Raw genomic sequence first — 20,396 nt, 5'->3', positions numbered from 1 at the left:
TGCACAACAGTGCTACCAGTCATATGGGGTGTGTATATAAAAACATATTTGTATCTTCTATTAAAATGTACAAGTATATAAAACCATATATTTGTATAAAAAGGAAATGGAATCCTTTTGTTTAAAAACAAAACTCCTGTTATTATGTAAAGCGTAAGTCTTGTTGCTGAGGGTATTTGTCTCTATCTTGTTCTTTATTGTGATAGTTTACGATTTTTTATTTCCAGCGTTAGAGAAAAAATTCCAAGAGGGAAAATGAGTCTAAAGAAGCAGATAGACACCGGGAGACAGCCACAAGCAGATAGACACCGGGAGACAGCCACAAGATTGGAATTACAGTGATCAGTGGAATAGAAAATGAGCTAGCAGAGTGGTGGTGAAGACAGTGATTGATATGTAGTTTTAGGCAGTATTCAATCTGAGTAAAGATCATAATGAAAAAAAGAACGGCTTGCTCTGTGTGTGTTTGTATGTTATGCACACAATTTTAGAAATTGAACTTAAAAAGATGTTTGGTTTTGTTTTTTTTTTTTAAAGTGTCTGGCAGCACATTGACTGCATGGGGATTGACAGGCAGCATATTCCTGACATATATCTGTGTGAACGTTGTCAACCAAGGTGAGTAATTTGGTTGATTTTGAACTCTAAATAACTAGATTGAGTAGAGAATATAAAAAGAGGAGGTACTGGAACAACCAACAGATAAAACAGACCATGTAGCATAATCTTGACAATCCTAGTTAAAGGAGCTACATTTGTGATGCAGATGATCTTACCAGTCTCCATTCCCTTGTTCACAGTTTCACCTCACTAGGCAGCAGGGATAAACCCTTGAAACACTTACCAAAGCAGCAGTGATTCCCAAATCCTTTCTCAGGCTGACTGATACATAGACAATCCATTCCATATTTCGTTTCATGGCTGTCATACGTTGAGAACGCTTAACAGCAGTGTTTTCAGGTCAGCTGCCCCACCCATATTTCTCAGTGTCTTTTGTTTTTATGGCCCCATTCCAATATGCTGCCATGCTCACTTGGAGGATTTCTTGCTCTGGAATGAGTATTTTTATGCCCCCTCCCTCCCCCCCAAGTCATATGACATGACAGGGAGGGCATTTTGTTCTGACTGTGTGGTAGGTAGATTATACCTGACTGTCATCTTAGTTGTCCTGTGATGTAGAGTATAAAATGCTAGCTGTTACTTACGTTGCAGATTGTTCATTAAACAGTGAATAAGACATGCGTGTTCAGAACATTTTAATTACCAATAAAACTATTTCTGAGAAATAGTTTGGACCATATTGTAGAATATTCATTTTGTATTGTATTGTGACGATTGTTTTGAAGAATCTGCAGGAAAATGGTTTAATGCCTGCTTATGTGGAATCTGTGGATCAACTGTCGATCTTTCTTCTGAGCTATTAAGTTTCGTTATGTTTTCAAGTGATTTGGATACTTATGTGCTTTGCATTAAAATGGAATGGAACAGTGCACAACTGACGTTTTTCTAAGTGTATAAACATTGAGCTAGTGTACTGTTTATTCTGTAATAGTCAATGGAAAATGGTAACTATGAAAAGGTCTGGTTTAATACTTAAATGTATTGATGCATAAGTGTGAAGAATGGAATAAAATTTATTTTTTAATTTCAGGAGCTTAGATAAAGAAAGGGCAGTGCTGTTGCAACGAAGGAAAAGAGAAAATATGTCAGGTGAGTAAAGCTTAAAGGTTTTTCCTTAGTAAAGGTTATAAAATAAGTATATATCAACTATGTAGACCTGAAAGTGTATACATGGTTCCTGCAATTTTGATAGCCTTCAGCATATAAGGTTTGGTCAATCAACGCCTTTTATTTGACTTTATTGTTACTAAGATAATGTTATATCAGAATTGTTGCAGTTCCATGTGTTTATTAAAGGTTGTCACCACTGCCTTTTTTCTTACCATTGTGGAATAATTCAACCTGTTCAAACATTGTTAAAGTTTCATAATAATGAATGTAGCTTTTATAATGACTAGACTACTTTGAGTAAGCTACTAAAGATAAGGTGGAAAAGGTTCAGGTTTCTTTTGCAGTAAGAGAGGGTTACTAAGTCTACTTTCTTTTTGGAAAAAAATTATTTCACAGCTCTGTCATTTTTTCCTTCATAGTGTAGACTACTCATATCCTCATACTAATATCTTAAAACAGTTCCATTGCAGGTGATATTCTTGTCTCTAAGAATTATATAACTGAGATTTAAAACAACCTAGCATAGTTTTGAGAGGGAATCCTAATTCTGATGTGTGTGTGTATTGGTATGTTTTTGGGTTTGTTTTGACAATGAGAAAAATTGCTAAATGTAGATAATACACTTACATGATGTTTTCAGGGTTTTTGGCCTTTGATAACTAGATGAGGCTTGTAGTGCAAGTATCTCTTTCAGTCACTCTATTTTATGAAATTAGCTCTCCTACCGTTCATAGAATTTCAAAACTCAGCCGGCTTAACTTGTCAGGAGCTCTGACCAGCCATTACCAAAATGTGTCGTGGGTTTCTTGATTGATAGGTGATACTTTCAAGCTCTACTACAGAAGTCATAATTTGGGAGGAAGTCACTCCTAAACTTAACATGTTTTACCTTCAAATCATGTCTCTGAAGTACTGGGGTGTGTGCAAGTGTGTGTGTGTGTTAGGATTTCTTTAAAAAATACCATGTAGATAAGGTCCTGCTGCCTACTTTGTATGCCTTCAGAAAATTCTGAAGTGTGCGATGGTGGCGTAGAAGTGTGTGTAGCTTAATAATGCTTCTTGGTGCAGTTGATAATTTCTGCTGTCCAGTGCTAAGCTGCCTTAAGTCCCTTAAAGGCATTAATGACTTATCTAGAACACCACAATCATTTTTTGTTTTGTCTGTTTTCATTTTAACAAAACCAAACTTACTTTGTAAAGTTTTGGTTGACCTGCTAGGTAGTACAAATTTTTTTTAGAATTTAAAATTAATTTTTGCTGATTCTATTACAATAATAGAACAAGTACGTTTATAATTCATTTAGAAGCGGTATGATATTGTGAGAATGAACTTGAATTTACATACAGGATAAGGGAAGTTGATGGTCCGAGCTATTTAAGTCATCTCTTAGGATTTGTAGCCATACTATCTGATCATTTACTATAAACTTAAGGGAAGAGAGAGAGTCAAAATCTTAGCAGGAACTGAAGAGATTTTATCTTTGAAGTTAGTGTTCAGCCCTCCTTAATCCTGATGATCAGTCTTTTAAATCTGTTCTATGCATTCAGTAGGAAAATAAATACTAAGTAGTAAATCTTAAGTATCAAAACAGAGTAAAAAATAAATTCTAATCCTGTTTAGTCTAAAACTCAGTTGAAGTGCAGTATTAATGACTGTGAGTTATATAATACATAACTTCAAAATGAATGTATGCTTGCATCTCTAGTTAATTTTCATTTAGCCAATACATTTGCTTGGCTAGATGCCCTATTTGACTGTTATTATATGGTTCAGACTTAAAGTAATTCTGGGTATGAACTGTCTATCGTGAGACATTAGTAAAAATAGCCAATTTTCATAGGTAATTCCAAGTAGGAAGAGCAAAAGTGGCATCAATCTGTATGTATCTATTAAATGTTTTAAGTATTCAACAAACAACAGCAGAATGTTACTTGTAACTTACTTAGTAATAAGTTGCAGATGTTTGATTAAAGGTAAGATTGAATTATTTGGATGTTCTTTGATGAGTTAGTATATATTTAGGGCTTTTTTTTTTTAGCCTTACGTATAATAGGGCTTTTCATTTAGATATGAGAATACTTTACAGTATAATGTTTTTTTATTGTAAAGATTTCTAAAGAGTTGCTGCTTTAGCCATGTTGCATCCAGAGCTAAACAGTGGGGAGCAAGTAGTAGATCCGTTGGTTTGCCTCAAGAAAAGAGCTTTTAAGTGAACGTTTCACATGATACAAAATTTGGTGACAATCTTAAACTTTTATGTGTAACCACATCTTTTTTCCTGGCGACATTTATAGCCTGTTGTTCTGGGGCCTGTGGTTGTATGTGGTGGTGTTGGTTTTGTTGTTCTGGTATAACAGTGTAATTCTGATGCAGCTTACGGTGCATTAGATTGCTTACTATGGTTCAGTGGAGTGAGCACCTTTGTTAAGTGCCCTAGTCAATTGTATCCTGATGTTTTGGGTTTGTTTTTTTGTTGTTGTTGTTTTTTTTTTGTTTGGGTTTTTTGGTTGAGTTTTTTTTGGTTGGTTGGTTTCTTGGTTGTGGGGTTTTTTTTTTTGAGAGATAATATCTAGATGTGTAACTTGTTCAAGGATGTTGCTTTGAGCTGTCTGGTCTTGGAATTGGTGCTGATGAAATCACTTACTGCTTGTGGGGAAAAGAGTCTGGGCCCATAACTTCTTGTGAAATTTGGAGAGTTTGTATCTTGCCTTCCAAGATGCAAAATCTTCCCTTGGTGTGCTTCACTAAGGCTCTCCAAAGTGAAAGCAGGTTATGTAGGTTTGGAAGGAGTGTCTCAAAACAACTCTCTAATTATATGTTTGGTTGAGGTAATTATTCTTTACAGTAAGTTAGAGCATAGTGTAGACAACAATATTGAAATGTTGCTTCCCTAAGGAAGACAGTGTTTTGTGGGGTTTTTGAGAGGGATTGCAGGAGGGAGGTGTTTGGCTGTGACATAATGATTCTGTAGGCACTAGTGTATGGACTACAAACACTGAGAATTTGAAGAGGGCCTTGGGTTTTAATTTCTCAATGGTTGATCATTCTGCTATTCGTTTTTCTTTTGATTAGACATTTCTTCTTTCTATGTGTTTGTTTTATGCTAGTTCAGAAAATAGTCCCAGCAGAGATGTAAACAAATTCAGAAAACATCATCAGCTCCTAATATATAAAGAATAATTATGTGCCTAATAAATTGTTCAAAAGAACAACCAAGATGATAAAATTGGATTGCTTACTATGCACAGAAGAATCCTGTTACAGAATGTTGTGAGCAAGAAAAATCCAGAGTAACCAGTAGCTGGAGTTCTTTATTTAGTAAAGAAGGTTTCAAGAATTAGGAGCATTTGAGTGCACTGATTAAGGCAACATCCTTCTGAGCTCAGAAGGAATGTTTTCTCTGCTCTCATTAAGTATTTGTAAAGCCTGCTTCTATGCAGTTTCAGAAAAAGTCTTGCTTAGTGTGAAGTATATTTACTAAAGGCAGAATATTTGGAAAAGCTGCTAAAATCTGAGAAGTCTGTACTGAGCCCATGTGAACAGCAGTCTGCTATTTATGTGCACCATCTCTCTTCCAATCCTCCCCATACTTCACAGCCTTTCATCTTGACAGAACTAGGGTAATCCTGTTTCAGGTCAGGAAATGTATTTGTCTGACATAAATGCTGATGTATGCTAAATTTCAGGCTTTGGGTTTTAGGTCTGTGGGTGCACAGCACAAAGAAAAAGTATCTGCCAGTTTGTGTGTGATCTTTATTTTAGTAAAACAGACTTCCCTTTTCTCTTCCCAGAGTAGCGGAATGTTATTGTTAGGGGATTTTGAGGAGAGAAGGCTTTTGGCTAAATTGATATATTTAACCTGAGAAAGGCACTTGACACTGCAAATTGCAGCTGAAATAGTTGATTACAACTTACACATGACTGATAAATAGGGCTTCACAAGAAATGCTGGGCAGTCGTTAATTTTAATCCCCTCTAGAATACAGTCATCTGAGAGAATCCTAAAGCCATATTACAAGTAAAAGCTATATATAAGTGAATGAGTTAACAAATACATTTTTTTACTATTTTTGTTCTGATTCTAATTTTGCTTATAATGGAATATGATAATATAATTCCATTCAAAGAATGGAATTAATCCATACCTGGCATTACAAACATCTGTTACTTACCAGCTCCTCATTGATCATTCATTTTCATACTGTTGCAACTGTTGGTGAATTTTGCATGTGAGTGCTTGAAGCATTTGTCCGTACACATTTTTGTTTTTTAAAAGCAGGTGTAGTGTAACAAGTGAATGTTCTTTCTACAGTATTTGGTTGTTTACAGAATGTTCTTTGTTTTAAAGATGGGGATACCAGCGCAACAGAGAGTGGTGATGAGGTTCCTGTGGAACTGTATACTGCTTTTCAACATACACCAACGACAATTACTTTAACTGCTACAAGAGTTACAAAAGTCAATGATAAGAAAAGGAAAAAAAGTGGAGAGAAAGAACAGAGCATAGCAAAATGTAAAAAAGTAAGTGAATGTAATTTCTCTTTTTATGACTCTGTGTTACAAATTATAGGTACATGACATCTCTTACCAACAGACACTGGTTTTGAAAATCAGTTGTTGTTACTAATAATTGTTACTAATAATATTTTACTACCTGGGTTTAGATTGAAATGTAATACTCCGCAGTAAATGATACAGTCTTCCCTGCCTCTTCCCCCCCCTTTCCCCCTCTCCCCTTAATTCAAGTTAATATGTACTAGCCATGAAAGTTCAATTTTGTAATTGAGGCAGAACTTGGAGGAATTGCGTATACTGGAATACTTGATATAGTAGAGGTGGGGCAGAGCAGGCTTTGGATACCCAAAGAAGAATTCTGTGTCTGAAAGTCTTCAGTTGTGGTTGTTTTAAGTTCAGAAATACTTGCTGTCAGTTGTCCTGATGTGACTTCATGTCCATTTATTTGAGTTGAAATTGTGTGGAAGCGTGCTGTCAGAAAGTTAGCTACTAAACGGCTTTGGTAAACAGGTTATTGACATTATACTGTTTAGCTACAGGTGTAAACAATAAAACATATGTGAAGACAAATGTAACATATGTGAAGAAGTAAAGTACCTAGAATTTCCTAAACTAATGAGTTCCTTTCTGCAGTTCAGTTTCACCGACTTGGATGGGAATTTTGTCCTTTAAAACTAGAAGTCAGAACTAGTTACCAATATCTTTTTGGAAATCTTGGGTAAAAAATGTTTCCTTCTGAATGAATGGTTCTGAATATAAATTTACGACCACGTATTCTTCTGTTCTTTCCCAACATTGTGCAAGATGATTTAAAGAATAAGGTTTTGTTGTAGAATGACAAACTTCTTTCAAAAGTTAACATCATAGGACATCTGTGACGCCTGCTTCCCCTCCCATCTTTCCACAAATAGTGTAGTGAAGGATGTGGGCAATTTACAGATTTACCTGATAAGTATGGGGTGTTCCATAAGTAACTTTTCAGTTACTTTGCCTTGAATTCTCAAGTTGTAGAGAGTCATGTTGTGATATGGGAGAAGGGTAAGGGTACCTGGACTACTACCTCTGACATCCAGTATGCACTTACCTTGGAATGCTGAATTGTTTTTTAAAACATATTTTGAGAGATGTAGCCTGTTGCTGCCTTGAGATTTCAACGTAGTTTGTTCTCTTGTTGTCATCTTGTGTGTTTTATTGAGAATGGTCCACATTGAAAAGCTGTTAATTCATTAATAGATTTTAAATTTCTTGAGAGATTTTGTATTTCCTCCAGGGAATATAAATATCTAATTTTGTTTCAGGCATTTCGAGAAGGATCCAGGAAATCTTCACGAGTAAAGGTAATGTGATTTTGTTTGGTTTTTGTTTTAAACCTTAATTGTACATTACTTAAATAATACGAAGCATCAAGAGTGCAATTGGGGTTATACATTAAGCACTAAAATACTCTTGATTACTAATGTACTACATACGCATCATAGTAATTTGAAGTTAATGTCTGAGCATTACATCTTTATGTCCTGCAAAGTTAACCGAAATAGTATAGTGTAAATTTTTATTCTGAGAATACTTGGTTTTCAAGAGCCAGTGGAGGAATTAGGGCTTCTTTGTGCTATGCAAGGGAGTAAAGTTGAGTGCACACCCCATTTGAACTTGGAAAAGCTCCAGCTTTTCATAGCTCTAAGCAGCAAAAGAATGAAATGGCTATATTGCATTTGAAAGTTAAACTAGTGATTCTGCGCTGTCATACCTCCATGTATTCATCTGTTGGGACTCTACTCACTAGCACTGGCATAGTTTAAGGAATTGTGTTGGGATGTCTGCTTTGTAAGATTTGTGTTATAGCAGTCTTTAAATTTTCTGTAAGATAAAAATAATGCATGGTGTGAAAACTAGGTATTTCCCATAGTTTATTCATCCTTGGGATATGTAAAAACAAGTGGGACACAATTTACACTTCAGATGTATAAGATGTGACTTGCCAATAGTGAAGACAGAATTGGGAAAGAAAATCTATTTTGTGCTTTTTAAATATGCTGTTTCTATGGGTTTCTTAGCATCACACCTTTTATTAATGCTGCTTGTGTGTATGGTTCTCTTGATGCACAAAAGAAATGTAATCAGTAACAGGTAAATTGAATTGCTGAACTACTTGCTGTTTTGTTAATGTTTAATAGTGTCTCTGCTCAGGTGGATAGAAAAGGGAGCGTTGGTTTGCTGCTGTCTGTAAGGAGCATTGGTTGGCTGCAGCCTGGCTGCTGCTTGTGAGGTCTGGACAACAGCACTTTAAAAGTGAAAGGTTCTGAAGCGCTGCAGAAGAAAATTGTTTAAAGAGGAACAGATAAGGGGAGAAAAATGATCTGTGCAAAGCCTGTAACATTAGAGTCGCAACCTTAATGTAGTAGGTGTAGGATTAGTAAAGTTTAGTAAGATGTGAAGCGGAAAAAAGATACAGCATGACCCTTGAAGTTGAAAGGGGAAAATCAAATCTGTGTATTATAGGATGGAAGCTGGAGTTCTTTACATTTGCGTGTGTTCACAGAAGTTGAGTAGGAAGGGAGATCTGACTCTCCAACTCCTGCACTCGCAAATTCATGATGCAGTGCAGTTGTCGGAGGAAATGATGTCAGTCTCCATTCTCATCTCACTAAAAGCTAGAATCCCTATTGAAGAGGGAATGTATTCCTGAACTTGGGCGATATTTATGAAATGATAAAATTCATAAAAGGACAAATGTAATGCTACTGAATTCAACTCAATGCTTTTAAGTAATGCAGAATTTTATACCTGACTTTCTAAAAAGAAAAACACCTTAAATCAATGCCATACCTTTACCCTTCATTTTGTGTCTTGTTGTAGACTTAATTTTTTCATTTTAATATCTTTTTCTTACCTTGTAATATTTGGTCATTTACTTTAATTTTTAGGGCTCAGCTCCAGAGATTGATCCTACTGACAGTTCGAACTTTGGATGGGAAACTAAAATCAAGGCATGGATGGATCGTTATGAAGAAGCAAATAATAACCAGTACAGTGAGGGTGTCCAGAGGGAGGCACAAAAAATAGCTCTGAGATTAGGCAATGGAAATGACAAAAAAGAAGTCAGCACCAGCAATCTGATTTTCAAACCTCCAGTAGAGGTAATGAGCTGTGCCATGTTGTGTTATTGCATGCTGGTTTTGTGCCATGACGAAGATGCCCATTTAGATGCCTTTTTTAAAAAAAAAAAAAAAAAAAAAAAGGAGGACTTCACACTCACTTTGTGTATCATGTCTCACCAGATCTAGGCGTCAGAGTTTTAACAGGCTTTTTAGAATTTGTAGTTGATTTTCATACATCCTGTATCGCCTCTGGTTATGTTTACACTTGCATATCAGTTCTCATAAAAATAACTAAGGTGCTAGCCTTAGCCTGAACATTGGATTGTCCTTAGACTGCCTTTTGTGGTGGGCATAACGCAGTAAACTTTGCTGCTGCTGTTTCTCTGCTCTGTGAGGAATATCAGGAGTGGTTAGAGTAGATAGAAGCATTGAAGTCGGAATCTTTTTTTTCTGCTATGTGTATCAACATGTTAATTGTCCACATTTTTCTTAAGATACAGTAAGTCTGGTTTTCAGAAAGAATAGAGTTCCATTTACCGGTTCATGAAGTATGTTTCTGATAGTAGGTGATACTTTGATACGGATTTCTTTTTTACTTTTGTGATCCTGTAATTTCTAGTTTATGAAGAAATTGTACAATGTCTTTTTCTATCCTTAACATCAGTTACTTACCAGCTTAAAATCAGAGCCATATAACAGACTTTAGCATTTTGTAGCAGAATTCTCAAGGAGTAGTTACTGAGCAGTTTAATGGAAGCATCTTTGCTTCTTTTCCTCAAAGACCATCATGGCATATGGGACACCCTCCTTAGAGGAATATCCCTGCTTTTACAGAGCCTTTTGCCTACATAGAGGCTACTTCCTTTTTGATTGGCGATGACAGTTACGAGAGGTGTGAGTTCACTAATTGTCAGGGTATGTATTGGTTTTTAATTAAAAGCCATCCTTCCATCTAAAGATACGGAAATAAGAAATTTGGAAACTCTCTCAGGATTCTTTTTTATTATTATTATTTTATTTTCCTGTTCTGTTTTTTCTTGAATGAATCATAAATGTCCTTTTATGTTTGCATGTTTTGTTTTGTTTGAAGGAATTGAAGCCTTTTGAAAGTGTTACGCAAAACAATGCAGCAATTCGTCCTAGTAGTGGTGAGAGTTAAGTGCACTAAGGGATATAGTACTTGAATTGTGAGAACATGAATGTGTTGGTTTTCAGCCACGTACTGAAGAACTAGGGCTAAAACATTTCTTGACTCTAAATTCATATCTAGTTGCATTGGTAGGGGAACAGAATGGTTTGATCAAATCGGTCTGGAGGTTTAATTACAAACAGGAGGGGTTTTTTTTAGTTCATATAGAATTGTTTAGTAGTTGTGAAAGTATAATCTTCTGTTAATAATAACGGAAAAATGGTAGAAAATGATACTTCATAAATTAACTTATGTCTTTGTAGAGTTACGTGCAAAAAAACAAGAAAATTTTAAAAGCTGCCAAAGACTTGCCTCCTGATGCACTTATTATTGAATACAGAGGAAAGTTCATGCTGAGAGAACAGTTTGAAGCTAATGGATATTTCTTTAAAAGGTTTGTTTATTCCAAATGTTTTAATAAGGTAACTGTTAAAATGCTGTATTGCCAAACTCTTGCCTCAAGTACAAGTGGGTCTTAGTTACCAGCAGTGTCTTGCATTTACTGTTGTCTGATTAAAAAATAATTGCAGCTGGAATCTGGTCTGCCCCTTCTCTTCTGGATATCCTTACAGATCAGGAGTTAGTTTCCTTTTTCTTTGTTCTTTCCTGGTTACAGGATTCCTGCATTCTCAGTTGGGTTGTTTTGCACCTTAAACCAGAGATTGGCAGGTTCTACCATCCTAAAATAATTCAGTAGGTAATGGCAAAGACATTCTCTTTTGTAAGAGAAATAGATTTTAAGTCCATCAGGCCGAGAATGGAATTGGACACAGGTCAACTGGCAGCCTTTTTACTGCCAGAATTCTCTAGTTGGTTAAGTTACTGAGCAATGCGTGACTACTTCCTTCTTCCTGTGGATGATTTTCAGTACTGCCATTAACTGCACAGACACACCTACTTGGGAAATGTCAAGAGGCCTATTCGAGAAGAGAGAACACTGAGCTTTTGCTCAGTGAAGATGGAAGGGTTCCCTGGCACTTCTAATAGCAGAACTTAAATACTTTGCCAAGACATGTTTTAGATGCCCCCTTTCTTCAGGAGGGTTGGGTGGTAGTGATGCTGCAGGTGCTAGGCAGAGATGTGGAGGCGTTATTTTATTCTATTTTTTAAACTATTCCATGAGGCACCTAAATGTCTCCCCGAGTTTCATTTTAGGACCTGCCATAAGAAAAGCTCAAGAAAGATGAAGAATCTTAATCTTGTGTCTTCCATGTCTAGTGCTTGCCCTGTTACTGTTCCTCCCTTTAGATCCTATGCAGAAGAATTACATTCAGGGCTGTAACTCAAACTTACAGTATTCTGAGAATACATTTGGAGAACGTACCGGTTAGAATCATGAAGCTTAAATACAAACATGTCATTCTCAGATTAACCCACAAATTTGGTGTATCATGCCAAACATCATGTTACAAAGGTAACTAATGTGAAAAATAAGTGATATTTAGCATCTTCAAAAATTATAAAACTCTGGGTTTCTTGTATCTTTTTCAGGCCATACCCATTTGTTTTGTTTTATTCCAAATTCTATGGGCTAGAAATGTGTGTTGATGCAAGGACTTTTGGAAATGAAGCTCGATTCATCAGGCGTTCATGTACGCCAAATGCGGAGGTGAGCATATACATAAATTAGGTTTTATTTACTTAGAAGTCCCCTTCTCCTTGAGTTTCCCAACTGATAATTTGAGCAATCCCTACAATTTCTATACAGGTACTTTTTTTAAAAAAAGGAAAAAACAAAGTAATTCATGATGATATAATGTTCTCTTGAATATAGGTGAGGCATGTAATTGAAGATGGAACAATTCATCTTTATATTTACTCCATCCATAACATTCCAAAGGGAGCAGAGATTACTATAGCATTTGATTTTGATTATGGAAATTGGTAAGTATTTGAGCATGCTGTTCTGAAATACATCTGACGCTTATTAAGATATGTTGCGATTCAGAGTGGCTGGTTTTATGTCATTTACTTTCTTGCATGCTTTAATAACATACGGCTTCTTAAGCATTGTATTTACAATGAACTGTATGTGTGTGGGCAGAGTTTCTTCTGTATTTTTATTACTGCATATCCGTTGCTAATTTCAGCAATGCTGCAGTCACTTATAAATGATGTGGAAAAGATACAAACTTAGATGAATGTGAATAAAGATGTACTATGAAAATTTATATGTAGGTGTCTTATAGTGTGGGGAGAGTAGAGGGAAGAAAATCTAGAACTATTTGGTAATGCCCTATTTATTTCAGAGTGCCTCTGTAGTATAACTTCAGGAAGACAGCATCTGGAATTTAGTTATAAATCATGTTTGTTTTAATGTGTGATTAAGAATGTTCAAATATACTGAATGCTTAGTGCCTTAGATTCTATAACCTATTGCACATTTTCCTGAATATAACTGCTGCTCCTTTGATGAATTGGGGAAAGGTCTAATAAACTGTTGCCACTACCTATAAGCATCGTTTTGAAATGGTAAAGGAAATAATCAGTTAAGTTCCACTCACATATGTAGGAACTGTTATGCAAACACCTCTTTGAAATCTGATGGCAAAATAAGGCCTTTGAGCGATAAAAACCTAGTAATGATTTCTCTTGGCTAGTAGGAAATGTTCTAGAGTATAGGTGCATTGTGCAGGAACATCTAGGCTCATAGTGACCTTGGAAACAGAAGCATTGAAGAGCCTATTTCTGTATGTGCTCTTGGTTAGGTCCAGAAGCAGTCCAGCTGTTTCCCATTTTGCTACACCAAGGTAATACACTTTTCTGTGGTCTCCTCATAAGTCAGCTTGGGTGCAGTGCTCTGCAGACATGCCTTCACTACTTCTGGACCTGAACCGGTTATGTCCGTAGAGTACTACCTGTATTGATCGAGTTGGGTTCAGACTAGCTCAAGATACCTTGCACTGTTAAGTGTTGTAGACGTACCTCTACATCCCTCACATGAAGACAACCTGAGAAATTGCCTGGTTTATACGTTTTTTAGGTTTTGTTATTTATCCTTTTAAAAGTGTGTAGTAGTTGCGTTTAGTACCTGCAGCTGGCAGTCTGTGTAAGTTGGATGTGTTTGAATAACAGTTCCTATATATCCAAGTGGAACTTGAAGTTCTGCAGAGTGACTCTGAGTTCTTTCCAATTTGCTTGTTCTGTAAATTGTGTCTACTGTCTTTGCATAAAGGAAGAACTGTCCTTGCATGTGTCTGTTAATTTCTTTAACGTGGTGGTTTTATTTCCACCCAGGATATACTCATGTTTTAGATGTCTTCCGTCTTTTAAGCAGATGCTGTTAACCAGTAGATGAGATTTTTGAATTATAGCGATACTGTATATCTTGGTGAAAACTTGAGTAAACTGCTTTTAATATGGTTTGTTTGCATCATAGCAGGTGTTTAATGTGAAGTGTATCAGCTTGTGTGATTTAGTATTGAAAAGTCTCATCGCTGTACAGCCTAACCAAAATAAACCTTCTTGCATTTAATTAATTTTAGTAAATACAAAGTGGATTGTGCTTGCCTCAAAGAAAATCCTGAATGTCCAGTTCTCAGACGTTCTGAGCCTACAGAAAACATCAATACTGGATATGAAACCAGAAGGAAAAAGGGAAAGAAAGAGAAAGATGTTTCAAGAGAAAAGGAGACTCAAAATCAGAACATCACATTGGACTGTGAAGGAGCAGCCGCCAAAATGAAAATCGCCGATAAACAGAGGAAGCTCTCTCCCCTCAGGCTGTCCATTTCTAATAATCAGGTATTGACCCAAAGATGATCATAAAGAAAAGCTTTTAAACCCAAATACTCTCCTTTTGTACTTACTAAAGGACTTTTAACAAGTCACGGAAAAAGGGGTATGGAGATTTATCAAAAATCATAATGATGGATAAGCTGTTTAGAATTTTTTATACTATTTTCATTTTTCCTTAATCATAGAATAGTTTGGGTTGGAAAGGACCTTTAAAGGTCATCTAGTCGAACCCCCATGCCGTGGGCAGGGACATCTTCAACTGGATCAGGTCCAACCTGACCTTGAGGCATCTACCATCTCTCTGGGCAACCTGTTCTAGTGTTTCACCGCCCTCATTGTAAAAAATTTCTTCCTTATATCTAGCCAGAATCTGCCCTCTTAGTTTAAAACCATTCCCCCTTGTCCTGTCGCAACAGGCCCTACTACAGAGTTTGTCCCCATAATATTTGGTTGTATTTAAAGATATGTTGGTTCCTATACCAGTTTTAACTATACATTTTTCCTCTGAATTTCTTTGTGGATCTCTAATGTGAAAGCCTCATGTCATGCTTTCAGGAGCTCCCAGTCCATCCTGAAGTGTCTTTTGGTTAGTTGTTTATGTTACTCAGGAGCGTAGTATTTTAAACATAGCAACAAGTAGCCCTGCCCCAATAACAAATAAAACTTCAACCCAGAATATTAAGTGTTGGCTGCAGCTCTGTGTAGAAGATTAAATAGAGTTTGGGGAGTCAGGATGAGGAAGGTGTGTTTTGAAGCTAAATACTGGATCATGGGTGGATAGTATGGTAAAGCTACCTGGTAATACACCGTGGTAGTCAATTTTAAATTAGTCTTTCTTTTGATATGTCAGTTTGAAAGAACTAGTGGGAGAGATCCATGAAATTAATTACTAATTTAATTTTGCAGAGCAGCTATTACAGATAAATACTAAAATGAGAAGATGGTTACTTTAGTAACTATTTACCTTTTCCTTCTTAGGAGTGAAGGAAATAAGGTGAAAATGAGCATATTGACCCCCAGTTTTCATAAGATGATCAAATTGTTTTGGGGTTTTATTAGCTAAATGGCTTAAAAATGCTTGGAAGTCCAGAAGGCATGGCATGTGACTGTTACAAGTTATGATTTCTAGAGGCAACATTTAAACTTTCTCATCTTAAGTGATTTTTTGTTTTTGTGTTTGTGTTTTTTTTAACAAGTGATAACTGGTATTTGGAACCTTCTGCTGAGCTTTTAACATAATATACAGTGTTTATATAGAACAGTCACAGGAGAACTCATTGTTTTTCAAAACTGAAAACAGTAGGAACTTTGAGAAGAATAAAGCTGTTAAAATGTGCGTCTAAACATAGAAGCTAGTCAATTAATAGCTTTTTTTCCCTGGGGTGAAATATATTATGCTAAGGTAAAGAAAGCATATGGGAAAATGTAAATGTATTTTTAAGACAAATGTTAAAAAAAACTTTGTCTAGTCCTTTATGTAAAAGTGAAATTGTGTATAGGACTAGTGAACACTTAACTCTTTTCAGTTAGGTTTTTTTCCCCCCCTTCTTCAAAACAGAAAACCACTATTAGTTAGCTAACTGTCATTAGATTAAATAGTGAGAGTTTAAATGGAAAATGTAATTTTAATCGAATATACTTTTGAGCAGAGAAGAACCTCTGTCTGTTAACATCTCCTTTGACACTCACTCTATTTCACTAAAACTAATGCTTTTTTTTTTTAATGGGTGTGTAATGTACAGTTCCTAATTCTTTAACTGATTATAAAGTGCCTAGATCAGTGGCCAGTGTTAGTGCCCAAAAGTTTCTATTGGTTTGGAGATTTAATTCCGGAGATTTAATTTGGAGATTTTTTGGTTGGTGGGGTGGGGGAGTGGGGATGGAACCCCAAAATTTCACAAGATCAGTATGCTAAAGAAAAAAGATACAGATGTGTCTAAGCTCAGAATGGACAAGATCTAGTTAGGTGATGATATTTGCAGGTTTATACAAAGATGTACAAGTCAATATTAGGTTTTTTTATATTTTTGTCTTGATTTATTGGCTTGGTTACTTTTGATGTAGTGATCTGAGGATTCTTAGTTCTGTGTAGCTTTTAGTTTTCCCTAGTTTGCAAGAGTAGTAGAGCTTCTGTAAAGCAGTCATTTCCATCTTTCAGGAGCCAGATTTTATTGATGATATAGAAGAAAAAACTCCCATTAGCAATGAAGTAGAAATGGAATCAGAGGAACAGATTGCAGAAAGGAAAAGGAAGATGGTAAGTTGGGAAGCAAGTAGCTGCCTAAAGTTGTCACTAAGGCTTAGTGACACCTGCTCTTCCCATGCTAATTGCTGCCTTTTTTTAGGCTTGTAGAATTTGAGTACGTATGAAGTCAGATCCTTACATGAACGTCAACTTAAAATGCAAGGCTTGCTATTTGAGAGCATTTCATCTGGCTTGATCATTGCTTTCTGACAAAAACCTGCTTTTATCTTCAAACGTATATAATTTTCTATTGCCTTTAAAAAGACATTGTAGAAATAATTTAGATTTTATTTTCCTCACTCTTTATTATTGCATGTTATTTGTAATGGCTATTTTATAGATAGTATTGGGAGTCAGGATTTTTGCATGACTATTTTTTTTTTGAGTTCCCAACTTACAAAGCCTCAGAAATCCTGATTTTCAGAGGTTGGTAGAACAATGTTACCAAAACTGGCATTTTAAAATGTGCTTTTCTTGTTAGGCATTCAAAATGTGAAATACTTGAAATTACTAGTGAAATCAAAATCTTGGCCAAGTTGTATAATGAAATACTAATATTTGGAACTTTAATTTTATTGTTTGTGCTCATAGAACTTCTGATAAGTGGAGTTCAAGGTGGCACTAAAACTGTCTGCATCTGCCCGGACCTTAAAAAAATAAAGGGGGATGGGGTATCCATTCCATTTGGTCAGTATTTCCTACAACTCTGTCAGTAGCAAAATTGATGAGACTTGTGTTTATTAGACTTCAGAAAGCAAAATCTGCTCAAGTAAAATGTATATTTTAATACGAAATCTGAAGAATGACAGCATGAGCTGTTCTGTGTATTAACATATAGCAGTGTCTTGTCATGCTTTTGAGGAATGATTCTCATCAAACGCTGTTGGATGTATTGGTTTTGGTCCAGAGGGTGTGCTGGTGCTTTTTTTTTTTTTTTTTTTTGGCACTTTACATTTGTATTGTTACTAAAGCAAAGCTCTGTGAAACTTAGTTACAACAGAGTTGCTGTAGTAGTTAAAGATGTAATTATTACTCTAGCTCCATTACAAGGATTGCAGATAACTGCAAGTTTGCTTGTATTTTACCAAGCAAACAGTGGTCGGCTCACTGGCAGAAGAAAATTGGGTTCCTTGTTCACTTATATGAGCAACATATTTGCGGCTGTTCGTCTTTCTTTGTTGCTGTGAATGCACTGTTGAGCTTTTTACTGCAGGCATTTACTTAAAAAAAAAGAAGTTTGTAATAGAAGCCCCCAATTCTGCCACCTCTGTATTGTCTTAAGCAGAGTTCTGTGCAGACAAAGAGATCTGCCTCTGTATAGCACTAGGACCTGAATTACGGATAGACAGAAAATTCAGCTTCTCTGTGTGACCTAATGTTATCTTATTTTGAAATAGTGATTCTTGGATGTTGATTGTATGTTTTGATATAGTTTGTGACACTTGGAAAATTGGGTCAGAGGATAACGGAGCTTTCTATTGTTTCATACATGTATTAGTATTTCATATCTTTCTGGTCATTAGTGTTTCGTTGTTCTTAAATAGTATATATGCAAGTAAGTGGCTCAGAGCTATGTGTTCTTTTATACTTATATGCCGGTGATTTACTAGTAAATCACTATTTTTAGCAAGTTCTTAAATCCAAAGCAGGACCCTCTTCTTGTTTGTCAGGGTTAGTATGAATGCAAGCCTTTCTTTAGAAGTTTGTAATAATTGCAGTCATTGTAACATCTCCCTTTCCTCTGAGCTTTTGCTGAAATTGATCTGCATGTCAACACACAGTGAACCTGTTGTGAAGTACTTAAAAGAAATAAAAAAGTATTTATTTATATATGCAAAAGATTATGACTGAAACTTGATCATGATTATTATTAAATCCATCAGACAAGAGAAGAACGGAAAATGGAAGCTATCCTGCAAGCTTTTGCCAGACTAGAAAAAAGAGAAAAAAGAAGAGAACAGGCTTTGGAAAGAATCAGCACAGCAAAAACTGAGGTTAAATCAGAATGCAAGGAAGCACAGATTCTCAATGACACTGAATTTATCCAGGTAGCTATCTGGAACTTTTTTTTAAAGGTAGCTTTTAACATGGCATATTTTATCAGTTTGGATGTTGAGCTGCACTTCAAGATGTATGAAATACTTTGTTTTGGTTTGTTTTCCTTCCCCTCTGAACTCAAATATATTTGACCAAAATCTATATAGTTCTTTGACATTATATTATGTTAGCTCCTGTTTTGTGGTTGGTTTTTTTTTTTCCCCCCAAGAAAATATGTATAGAATTTGTTTATGAGGAATTTCAGTTGCATTAGTTTGTGCAAATGTGCACACACACACCCACCAGCTGTATAATTCAGTCTGTGTTTGAAGTTCAGGATGGGAGGTGTTTACCGATACTGACTTTAGCCACAGGAGGTAGCTTTCCTTAGGCACCCTCTATAACCAGTGGACAACTTCCTTCTTTAGTGGATTGTTCAGGAACAGATCATAATCCTTTCTTTTCTTTTAAAGGAAAGGAATTATTAAGGCATAGTTTGTTCTGAGTTCTTGCAGATGATACTTAATGTTTCATAAACAATTTGTTACTGGATGCTAGTATGCTTCTTACCTTGCAAATACTCCTACAGATTCTCAGTTCATCTTGTTTCCCTGGATAATATCTGTCAGCATGCTGTTAAGTACCTTTTGTGATAATGCTAAACACTTAGTAAACTATAAATTACAAAAAGGATATTGAACTGCAAGACATCGTGATGTAAGCAGCTGATTTCTAGCTTATGGATGAATGAATGTGGTATGGCAGTTCTTAGACAAATGTGGTGATCTGACCAGTACTGGTATGTGTGAATGCTCTGCCAGTGATATATCAGGTGCTTGGGAGGAAAATACAGGAAATGTTGTAGTTTGCCTTGAAGAAGGATAGAAATATTATCTCTGAAGTGTTTTAGTTCTAACAACAAAAATGAGATAAAGGCTTTTTGGACCTGTAAAGGAAGGGGGAGCTGACATTTTGTTTTAAGAAAGATACGTAGCTTTACATGTGTGGGGGATCTGTTTACTAGACTTTTATTTTATACCAGGAACCAGCAAAAGAAGAAACTGCCACCAAGCCTACCCCAGCCAAAGTTAATAGAGCTAAACAGAGAAAAAGCTTCTCACGAAGTAGAACTCATATTGGACAGCAACGTAGACGACACAGAACTGTCAGCATGTGTTCAGATATCCAGCCATCTTCTCCTGATGTGGAAGTAACTTCACAACATAATGAAACTGAGAATGCTGCACTGGTAGCTGAGCCTGAAACAGAAACTGTTGTTACAGAAATGGTTACTGAAACGGAAGCTCCAGCACTTAATAAATGCCCTACTAAGTATCCTAAAACAAAGAAGGTATGTCTCTTAAGGGATGGGGAGAAGAGGATGGTCTTGAACAGAGTTTTAAAACATCAGACTGCTGCATCAGTATGCAACTATATATAGATTTTTTTTTTTTTTTGAAAATTGACTCATTTCTTTAGAAATCACCATTACATAGCCACTCACTGGTGATAAACTAAGAGATTGAAAAAGGTATGTGTAACATCCATTGGTAGAAGTTATTTTGGATTTTAAGAGACTTCCAAAATGCATCTTTTAGAACAATTTTGGAACAAATATGTTCTAAGGGAAGTACTTTCTAAATGGACTGAAATAATATACATAACCAAAACATAATTAAAGGTGTTAATTTAAAAGGGGGGAAAAAAAAGGAAATAGAAGTTGCCTTTCCTTCCTTTGTTCATCATATGCTTTAGAAGGTATTTTAATGGTAGCAAACAGAATATCTCAAAGGAAATCTTTAACTTCTAGTACTTCTGAGATGTCTGTTCTGAAGTGAATGG

General features: G+C 35.8%; 1 protein-coding gene across 1 annotated transcript in view; it reads left to right on the top strand.

Annotated features, from left to right (window-relative positions):
- The window catches only part of LOC104082612 (histone-lysine N-methyltransferase 2E-like), a gene marked incomplete at both ends in the record, with an annotated part of 21,926 nt that extends 2,021 nt beyond the window's left edge, over nucleotides 1–19,905 (top strand). The window contains 12 exons of the mRNA XM_009585811.1: nucleotides 538–618; nucleotides 1,652–1,710; nucleotides 6,081–6,253; nucleotides 7,546–7,584; nucleotides 9,172–9,384; nucleotides 10,798–10,928; nucleotides 12,026–12,143; nucleotides 12,309–12,418; nucleotides 14,020–14,278; nucleotides 16,431–16,529; nucleotides 18,401–18,565; nucleotides 19,597–19,905. Of these exons, the coding sequence (XP_009584106.1) occupies nucleotides 538–618; nucleotides 1,652–1,710; nucleotides 6,081–6,253; nucleotides 7,546–7,584; nucleotides 9,172–9,384; nucleotides 10,798–10,928; nucleotides 12,026–12,143; nucleotides 12,309–12,418; nucleotides 14,020–14,278; nucleotides 16,431–16,529; nucleotides 18,401–18,565; nucleotides 19,597–19,905 (1,756 nt within the window). The remainder of the gene's footprint in view (nucleotides 1–537; nucleotides 619–1,651; nucleotides 1,711–6,080; nucleotides 6,254–7,545; nucleotides 7,585–9,171; nucleotides 9,385–10,797; nucleotides 10,929–12,025; nucleotides 12,144–12,308; nucleotides 12,419–14,019; nucleotides 14,279–16,430; nucleotides 16,530–18,400; nucleotides 18,566–19,596) is intronic.
- Nucleotides 19,906–20,396: the final 491 nt, after the last annotated feature.

The sequence above is a fragment of the Fulmarus glacialis genome, unplaced genomic scaffold (assembly GCF_000690835.1).
Source record: "Fulmarus glacialis isolate BGI_N327 unplaced genomic scaffold, ASM69083v1 scaffold2519, whole genome shotgun sequence".
In the NCBI taxonomy this organism is placed as follows: Eukaryota; Metazoa; Chordata; class Aves; order Procellariiformes; family Procellariidae; genus Fulmarus; species Fulmarus glacialis.
Note: the sequence above shows the minus strand (reverse complement) of the source record. Positions and strands in the feature narration are given on the sequence as shown.